This window comes from Octopus bimaculoides, chromosome 9 (genome assembly GCF_001194135.2).
Source record: "Octopus bimaculoides isolate UCB-OBI-ISO-001 chromosome 9, ASM119413v2, whole genome shotgun sequence".
In the NCBI taxonomy this organism is placed as follows: Eukaryota; Metazoa; Mollusca; class Cephalopoda; order Octopoda; family Octopodidae; genus Octopus; species Octopus bimaculoides.
Window position 1 is genome coordinate 40,750,863 of NC_068989.1, and position 10,574 is coordinate 40,761,436.

Sequence of the window (10,574 nt, forward strand, 5' to 3'; positions counted from 1 at the left end):
GAGAGAGAGAGAGAGAGAGAGAGAGAGAGAGAGAGCTTCACACATATATACTTAGGTACATTTACGCGAGTGCATATGTGTGTGACTATAGAAATATGCATGTGTTCAAGTATGTGTATATTTATGTGTACAGAAATTTGCTTTTCTCAGGGGAAAATCTAAGGAATATTATGTCATAGCACAGATAATGATCTTGAACGTTCCAGTTGCTTCCTCTTCCTATTTACTGAGAGCACATTATCATTTTTTTCCTATTTACCTGTATAGTTTTTGCATCTCTTTGAAGGAGACTGCGTCAGTTCGAGTGTATAGGAGAATGTTTTTGAGGTGTGCGGTAATGGAGTCAATATAAGTTATCTTGAAGGTAACCAAGCAAAGATAGTTTGATATCATCTGCCATAGAAGTGCAGGCCTCCAGAATTGATTGCCTGATTAGAATGTTCCCCAGCAGGCATAAACCACGAGATTATGATCAAATAGAAAGCCATTGATGAAAGGATGGAGTCTATATGTTTGAAGTTTTACGAGTTTATACGCAAAATAATATCAATAAGTATCTTCATGAATATGAAATACTTAAGGAATATTTATCGTTGAAAACCTGGAAGCTAGAGTTTTCACTCGGGAAAAACTCTTTATAGAAGTATATTGTTTTATTGTTTCTTTGTTTTTTTTTTCACACAATATTTCAGAGCTCACGATCACTACCGAGGCGACTTTGCTTCAGCTAGCTTTGAAGGATATGTTGTTGTTTAACACATTATTTCTCTAGAGAGTTTTGATCTGGTGTAAACCACAACTTCTGGCTTTTCAGTGATACGCATACGCTACGTATGTCATGTAGAAAGAGTTTTTAATCTGGAGCTACTTCTATTGAATAATTCGAATTCTATTAAGAAGCATAATACTATCCCAAACCCTAGTTTCATACAAAACAGCAGGAAACGGGTTTAAGTTTGCCTTTTATTACATTTTTCTGTCAAATTAGATTTCAGTCATGTCAGTTGCCGTTTAAATGTTTTTTCTTATATCTCGAATTTGTCTTCGTAATATTTAATACGCATTGTTATGAATGTATCACTATTAAAAGAAGTTTATTAATTACAGATATATGGTTATTGTACACCCAATGATTTCACGTTATTGGTGTACTGCAGGAAATACAAGAAAAATCTTGCCAGCCGTCTGGGCATTGGCTATTCTGTTGTCGATGCCAAGTATATTTGTTATGGTAAGTTTTGCTTTCATACAATTTTTCATGTAATCTCATATAGGTGCACGCATAAATATATCTACACAGATATATATACGCACACACATATACATGCACTATTTATTTGTCAGCGAGCGTATATTTGTTTTGAGCGCATATATACACACTTACATACGTAAAAGATAGAACATAGTGCTAGATTTACATTGATAATATATTTACACGCACTTCGGTGGCAGTTACACAATGATTACGTAAGACTACCCTTACCCTTTCTACATATAATTCATCAAAGTTTTAAGCACGTTCCTGGAAGATGGTATGTAAATATTAATAACCTGTAGGGACATCGTGTTTCGTTATGCAACCATAATATACTACAAAGAATATTAAAAGTCAATACTGTGTTAACAGTGCTATTACATCTCTTGTTAAGAATATCTCTACAGAGTTTTCGATAGAAATGATAGCCAGCACTAATTTTACTACGATGTTTCGTATTCGAGGCAACAGATATAAACAACAATGAGATTGAAGCTGAAAAATTGGTAATATGACGGAATCATATAAAACATCTCAATATTTAAGGAGCAAGCCTCCGAGCGCGACTTTGTCTTTCATCCTGTTGATAAAAGAATATCAGTTGAGTACTGGGCTCGATGTAATCGTCTTATTCCCTGACACGAAATGCTGGCCTTGTGTTCAAATTTGAAACAAATATTTAAGGCGCAGAATGGTTTCGTAGTTAAGATGATCGCTTTGCATCCACGCGGTTTCGGGTTCAGCCCCACTGCGTGGTGCTGTGGACAAGTGTCTTCTACTATTGTAGATGCCTTGTGAGTGAATTTGGTAGGCGGAAACTGAAAGAATCCCGTCGTGTGTGTGTGTGTATGTGTGTGAATGTATGTGTGTTTGGCCCGACAACTGCATGATAAACGGTTGGTGTTGGCGTGTTTATGTCCTCGTAACATAGCGTATCAGCAAAACAAACTGACAGAAGAGATACCAAACTTAAGTAACAATTACTGGGTAAAATTTGTTCGATTAAACACTTTAAAGAGGCCCTTCAGTATGGCTGCGGTTCAATAACTGAAACAAACAACAGAGAGCTGTTACAGTATATGAATGTTAAAATGCAAATTGTGAATGTTTTGTATTTCTGGCCGATGACTGATGATTTAAATGTTTGGCGGTCGAGTTAGGCACACAGATGATCTCTTGTCCTTATTGTTTAGTATAACCACAGCTTAGCTGTTTCATTGGTTTTCCGAATCATCAAGATTAACAGCTGTTATATTGGGATTAATAGGTTTGAAGAATGAGGAAAGTTTCTGTTATTAATCTTGCTGAAGTTGCTTCCACTTAATGCGTTCCGTTAAGTATTTTATATGTTGATGCTTTTGTAGAACAACAGTTTCTGTTAACAAATCAACATACACAATTATCAAAGGCTTTCCGTAAAACACAGTACAAAGTGGTTTATCGTCATTTTCAGCGTCATTATCTCTACTGTCGCTAAAATGAATATTATTGGCTTCTGTTAACACTTGCTATCCAAGTTCAAATTCTGTTTTCTTGCCAGATTCTGACATCGTCTGTGACATCTGTTTTGCATGCTATTCTTAAGTATACAATGAAAATACATTACCTCAATTCCTACAAAATCGTACATCCTTACCTCAAATCTTTCAAAATTGTATTGCCTTATATGACACTATTAAATTGAATACTGTGATGGGGTGGTCTTGATGCTTCTGAGAGCTCTTTGTTTTTGTTTCTCTTCCCAAGACTGTCCCTATTATCACATATCACTTTGAATTGAGATCAGAATTATATTAGTTCTTATTTAAGGATTTAGCCTTCCTTCATTTCTACAGAAATCACTTTTTTATTAGCCTTGTTGTAAGGTTGCATCTTTCGCTGAGCTTTCATTCGATGTTGTAATTAGAAGCGTTTTTACTCAATATGTTAGATATAATCATATAATAATAATGAGCACATAATGTCTATTTTGCTAATTTGAATGTTGATTTCAAACATTTCAAGTTAATCGAAGCCTACCAATATCGCATATCGGTAATCATCTCCTTCTGTGAATAATTTATGTGCAGCTTCATTGTATCCAGCTTTCTGGTTGATGATTTGTCTTCTTATTGTAACTTTGCTGAGATGGTTCTTAACATGTTCAGTTTCATTAAAATCGTTTACAGGAAAAGATACAGGAGTTGTTCTGTCAGCAGTAACGTCAGTAGATTTTTGATTTATTTAGTATACGAAAAGTACACTCACCTAGTTCTGTTTCCTACTGTATTAATGATTTGGCATTAGTGTCTCTCGAATTATAGTACTTCCATATATGAATCTAAGCGACCGTATACAATTCAGGAATGCTACTTCTGGTAAATCTCTAGGTTTCACTGAGTAGATAATTGAAATGTCAAAATTCTGTACAATCATATTTCGCGAAGACGGTCTGTTTTCTTTAATTTCTTACATTGAAAGTGGACGTTTTCTGTCTTTGACAGACTTTTGAGACGTAGCGTAAGATCTAATTTAGTTTCTTTCTGGCATACAGTATGCTATGGACAAAATAAAATTCATTGTCTAAGCTTGTGTTCTTACTGATAAAGAATGTAGTGGTACAAGCGTTGTCAGTTATTACTGCCTGTATTACTCTAATAATGTGATGGAATAGAAATGAATTGTTGAAATACATAAATGTGTGTGTGTGTGTGTGTGTGTGTGTGTAAAACTTAATTATTTCGAATTTGAGCAATGTTCACCTTCTATTCGGAAAGCTTCACTTTGATCACTTACACTTTAAGAAACTCAGAAACAATAGAAGTATCAGCTTTCTCTACCTTATAAATTGTACATATCAACGTTCCATTTCAGGAGCATGCATTGATAGTATCTCATATCACTTAAACTTAACTTTTCTACAATACTAATAACATAAATGCGGTATATCAAATTATTAACCCGCAATGACACTAAATATTTTATAGTATATTGCTTGATATCTTAGAGCGTTCATTTCTAGTGGAAGCATCTTTCGTTCGTCTTTCTGAGCTAAGTTACAAAAATTCCACCTTTTGTTTATCATTTCTTTCATCACTTTTTATGATAGTTTTATTTGTACTATCGCTTATCACCAGCCTTAAAAAAGTTTATTGTAATATTCACCCTTTCGGTGACTGGTTAATCTCTAGATGTTCTGTATATTTTAAAAGTTGCCTGATTTCGTTTATGCTCATTGATACAAGACAAAGTCGGGCTAAGATGGTCTAGTGATGTTAGTTATGAGATAGAAGCAGGTGACCCAACGTATCGGGTATAATTTATCGATACGATTTATTACGATTTCCTCAGGGTGTACGCAACACTTATAAACGATACATTAATTTGATCTCTATTTCAGCATTTTATTCTTTATGAATTCTAAACATACCGAGAGTCAATAAAATTCATATACAGGAGCTGGGAAAGTTTCGAAAATCACTCTCAATTTTCATCCTACCGTCATAAAATAGAAGCCTACACAAGATAATGTAAATACTATCCTACCCTATTGTGGCGATTTTTGTATTCGTTCGATGTCAACACAGGACATCCCGAAACGAGATTATTATTATTATTATTATTATTATTATTATTATTATTATTATTATGAAGGCGGCGAGATGGCAGAATCATTAGCAAGCTGGACGAAATGCTTAGCTGTATTTCGCCTGTCGACTTTGCCTTTCATCCTTTCTGGGTCGATAAATGATGTACCAATGTAACACTGGGGTCGATGTAAAATCCAGGCCTTGTGTCTATAGTAGAAAGGATTATTATTACCATTATTAAACACAAGCAGCTTCGCTGAGATGTGTAACAATGTGTATGCTGTCCACAACATTTGTATTTCGATAACCCTATGGAGGATTCATATAGTTCCAAGCAACGCTATTTTCTGTAGATTAAGTTTGTGAGCTTGGGTATTTATAGTTCCCCTCTCCAATAACAACGGGTACAAATCTAACCTTCTTGAATGACTACAATATTTTTATATCTCATTTCAAATCGTCCTGTCCACTGTGCTCCTCTTTTTCTTTTTACAAGGCATTCTTGATGAAATCGACCAACCAGTCCCCATAAAATTTCAGGCTCTGTGCCTATAGTATAAAGAATTATTATTTGTAACATTTTCTCACCGTAATCTGAGTTATGTATTTGCTTAGGTCATATTTAGTAGATAAAAACTTACCTTAAGTTTTACATATGGTGCTGTGATAACAAAACCAACTTGATATTTTGACTTCTTCCTTTATCTAAGACTCGGAACGTAGTTAATGAGATGTGTAAATTACTAAACCAAAACATTATTTTTCTTTTAAACGTAAAATGTTTGGATATACAAATGGTATAATTTGATAAGTTGCAACGTACTATATATCTTTGTATGTTTGTTTTACGGTTATATTTTTCTACAAAAGTCCTTCTGCCAATATACCTTTCGACCAATTATATTTCAGTTAATGAGATTGCTACGAATGTGTTTTCTATGACTGCTGCTATTACTATATTTTGGTTCTTTCAATAGCTTAATACTGACGAAGGCCGCATACTCCTCCCGTAGATTCCATTTCCACATTAGTAGAGGCAGGATCTGCTTCGGTGAGGCAGAAATTGCGTGGATCCAATAAATCAGTTTGTTGAAGCTTGCCTCCACCGTATACCAGTCTCCCGCAATTCAACGCTGAGATTTTTTATCATTGAGGTTTTGTTATCTAGGTGTTTGGTCCGGGACTGTTTATTTTTATATTCACAGCTAACCCTCATATTTGAAGGACTTTCATCTATCCTCAACGTGGGGACATGTTGGATGGAAGTTTTCTCCTTACATCAGGGGCTGCCAAATGGTTTGACTCAGCCTTTCCCACGACCACTACCAACTTCTTTAGAGGCCCTCCCTACGGATTTTCTGTAGGGATTTACGCCGTTAGCTTTTCACATTCCCATGTGTATAAGCAGATGAAATTGGAATATAATAATATGAAAATAAGAATATAAAAAGGAATATAAAAACAATATAATAAGGAATATAAAAATAACAATATAAAAAGGAATATATAAATATAAAAGGAAGCTTAGAAATATACAATATATATATATAATTTGAAATAATTAGTTTGATCTTGCCGAGGAAAATGCACATCGGAAGATAATTTTAAAGAATTAGTTCGTATAGACTCCTGAAAAAGCCAGGAAAGCTCTACGCTCTTACTTCACTTGCTGGGGAAATCAGTCACAGTTCTTCAAACGCACTCTACTGTCTTTAACAATCTAGTCGATATACAGAAAGACAGACTGGTCATCACAAATTCTTTGATCCCAAGTTCATTGAATCAGAGTTGTTATGGGATTAAGCTCCAACGATTTATTTTTTCTCACTCTCTTTCTTTCTCTCTCCCCCTCTCTCTCTCTCTCTCTATTTTGAACTAGGCCAGATACTTGCTCATAATATTCAGTTCTTTTGCCACATAGACTGACTTTAATATTGGTTTTAAATTTCGGCACAAGACCAGTAATTACGGGGGAAGGTGTAAGTCGAGTACACTGAGGTCAGTGCTCAACTGGTATTTATTTTATCAACTCAAATGGATGAAAGGCAAAGTTGACTTCGGCATAAAGACGGACGAAATGCTGCTAAACAGTTTTGCCGGCATGCTAACGATTCTGCCAACACGTCGCCTCCGCCTGAATTTAATACTGATATATCAAGTTGTTCTTAATGAAATTAATATAGCTCCTTGTACTTGTATCTTGTCAGATAAATCCATGTTTAGACACTTTCCTGCGTTTGATACACCAGTGGTAGGTGTTCTCTTTCATTCAAGTCGAGGACATAAAGTTAACTTTTCATGCTGCTTCTGTTCAGCGCACAACCCATCACCGTATTTCAAAATTGATCTTGATAATAAACAAGCAAAATCTTTATTTCCAACTTTGTTTCTCCATCTCAAAGTTCCCTTTATTTCGATGTTCCTCTTCCATATGCTAATATATTTTCTTTCTCTCCACACAGGATATTGAAGTTATATCATACCACAACAACGTCACTAGTGTAACGTTTTCACACTGCTACGATAGCGCTATCCCAGAAGACAAGCGGCTTGCGTACGCCATTTATCAGTTGACTGTGATGTTTCTGGCACCTACACTAATCATGATCATCTGCTATACTTTTGTTATTTATGTTCTCTGGCTCAGCTCGAAGCAACTGAAAAGTATGACATCAGCGAACTGGTAAGAAAACACATTATAAACACCACGGCATGCGTGCCACTCAAGGGAAGCCGCATGTATGATATAAATGCGAGATTAAATGCAGTATAACATTTTATCTTGTGTGACAGGTATTTATATAAAATAGTTTTGTTGGACATAGAAACCCTGAGACATTTCCTACTGACTAATTAATAATTCTCGAAAGATCCCCGAAGATAAGCTGTTTTCATACGCGCTGTATCGTTCTTACTGTCATGTTCACAAAAAATACCCCTTTGAACATACGAGGGCGTTTTAACGAGTGAATTTTTTTTTTTTTTCTTTTACTATACCTGCTAAAGATGCGAAAGCGAGCAGTCTCATTGTTTTATATTTATGACTAAAGATAACAATGTTTCTGCCGATTAGCGAGTAGTGGTTAGAGAATTGTGCGACAACCCACTTATACATCTTCCAGGCGTATAGCCAAGTGCAATCACATCTAAAATATAGTCGTGGCTTCATAGTGTTAAAATAGTCTTGTTGCAAGCTTGAAACGAGAGAAAAATTGGTTTCGTGGCAAAAAGAGCTAGATCTGTGACACACTTTGTCACACTGTAGTACAGAAGGAGTTTTCACTTGAGGAAGTTTCACATAATTTAATATCGCAACTTTACTTCACTCCATTCCAACTGGAATTGCCAGTACGGCATAACTTGAGGCAAATAATTTAAGCTAAATTCAACATTCTACGAAGTTACATATTTATAGTTTAAAAGGCATTCTTGATTATTTTTCGTTCCAGTTCTCTGTAGTTTAATGGAGTCTGAGATAAACATGGACTTCCTTTAAACTTCATATAGCAGCATGAATCGTCATTGTTTTCGCCATTCTCGTTGGTATTGTAATTGCTGCTGTGGTGCTATCTTTGCTTTTCTTTTTATTTTTTGTGCAATACTTATAAATCATAGAACATCTGCGAAGTACATTTTTTTTGTTTTGTTGTAGTTTCAAGTCTCAGTGCACGCGAGTTCGGCATTCATTTTACCAAGGGTAATAATACAAGTATTTCGAAACTCTCTGATTTTGTGTCGTCACTATAGAAAACTTAGTTTCATTATAGAAAAATAGAAAAATAGTTTCATTAAATCACAGTTTCATAATCATAAATAGTTTCATTAAATCATACGTTGTGATTTATATGATTCAACCAATCTTATTTCTATACACCATATGTTCTACAAACTTCATTCTTTCGTTTCCTTCATATATATATATATATATATACATATATATATATATATATATATACATATATATATATATATATATACTCACACACACATGAGCACTCACATAACCATTTCCATATGTTTGTGTTTATTGAAATATCAGTGTCTTTATATATCTTTTATATATCTTTTTCCTGTTTTTTTTTTATTTCCAATAACACCGGCATTCCCAATAGTGTTGTGAGTCTTTGTTCTTTTATCTCCTACTTTCTAGCAATTTTTATTTGCTTTTATTTCAAAGTTTTTTCATCAGTTGAAAGTTTTTCTCGTTCATGCAACGGTAAATTTTCATGTACTTCTTCATATTCCTACGGTGATACCCGCAGGAAAACTTCATTATTATATGTATATAACCCGTTGGTTTACGATAGTAATAAAATCATAAACTGTTTTATTGAAATATAACAATATATTCGTAATTGATTATTATTTGGATAGGCAAAATCTTTAGAATGTGGAACAAGAATGCCTCATGATATTTCTACCGGCTCTTTACGTTCTCTGTTCAAATTCATTATTATTATTATTATCGTTGTTGTTGTTGATAAGGCTGTGAGCTAGCAGAATCGTTAGCACGGTGACCGAAATGCTTAACGGTATTTCGCCCGTCGCTACGTTCTGAGTTCAAATTCCATCGTGGTCGACTTTGTCTTTCATCATTTCGGGTTCGATAAATTAAGTACCAGTGAAACACTGGGATCGACGTAAATTACTATCTCCCACCCTCCAAATTTCGGGCCTTGTACCTATTGTAGAAAGAATTATTATTATTATTGGGCCGGTGAGCCAGCAGAATTGTTAGCACGCCGGACAAAATGTTTAGCAACGTTTCGTCCGTCTTTATGTTCTGGGGCCGAGGTTGCTTTTCAAGCAGTAGGATCGATGTAATTGACTTAACGCCTTCCCTGAAATTGCTGACCTTTGAAACTCTTATAACTTTATGAATGATAAAAGAAAGAAAAGAAGGCGGCATGCTGGCAGAATAGTTTGTTTGCCGGACGTTCTGAGTTCAAATTCCGCCGAGATCGATTTTTGCTTTTATTCTTTCGGGTCGATGAAATCAGTATCAGTTGAGCACTGAGGTCCATGTAATTGACTAGCGCCCGCCTGTTGTTCCTATTGTAGAGAAGATTATTATTACTCGCGGGACAGTCGAAATTCCCCAACATATTTGAAAACGTTCATATAGGAAATCCAAACAAGGTGGCGAACTGGCAGGATCGTTAGCATGCCGGACAAAATATTTAGCGGCTATTCATCCGTCTTTATGCTTTGAGTTCAAATTCCACCGGAGTCGACTTTCCCTTTCCTCCTGTCGGGGTCGATGAGATAAGTACCAGCTGAGCATTGGGATTGGTGTAATCAATTGACCCCTCCCACGAACTTGGTGGCCTTGTGCCAAAATTTAAAACCAATATATTTAAGTCAAAAAAAGAATTTCAAAGAAATTTTCTTCAAAACCTGTTATTTAACCAAAGTTGTACTTTTAGATATAACACTTCATTTGAGTTCAAATATCTATCAATTTGTATATTGTATTTATCAGTATACCTCTGTCAGCATATCTATAATGATATATCTGTAGACTCACTTTCCTCTCTGCCTGTCTCTCTAATTAACTATCATATCTATTGTTCCTTCTGCCAACATATGCTTAAGTCTATTCTCATAATACTCATAAGCATTTAAAGTAAAAGATAAAATGTGTTACGTCGACAGTTATTTGCTAACTAATTTCACTAATAGTTTCATTATCTTAAACGTCTCTGCTGTGCCTGCGATTTGAATAAACAAATGTAGAATAAAATAGACGT

General features: G+C 35.0%; 1 protein-coding gene across 1 annotated transcript in view; it reads left to right on the forward strand.

Annotated features, from left to right (window-relative positions):
* LOC106872657 (QRFP-like peptide receptor) overlaps positions 1 to 10,574 on the forward strand; it is a 199,243-nt gene that overhangs the window by 159,194 nt on the left and 29,475 nt on the right. The window contains exons 3-4 of the mRNA XM_052970648.1: positions 1,108 to 1,231; positions 7,287 to 7,507. Coding sequence (XP_052826608.1) covers positions 1,108 to 1,231; positions 7,287 to 7,507 — 345 coding nt within the window. The remainder of the gene's footprint in view (positions 1 to 1,107; positions 1,232 to 7,286; positions 7,508 to 10,574) is intronic.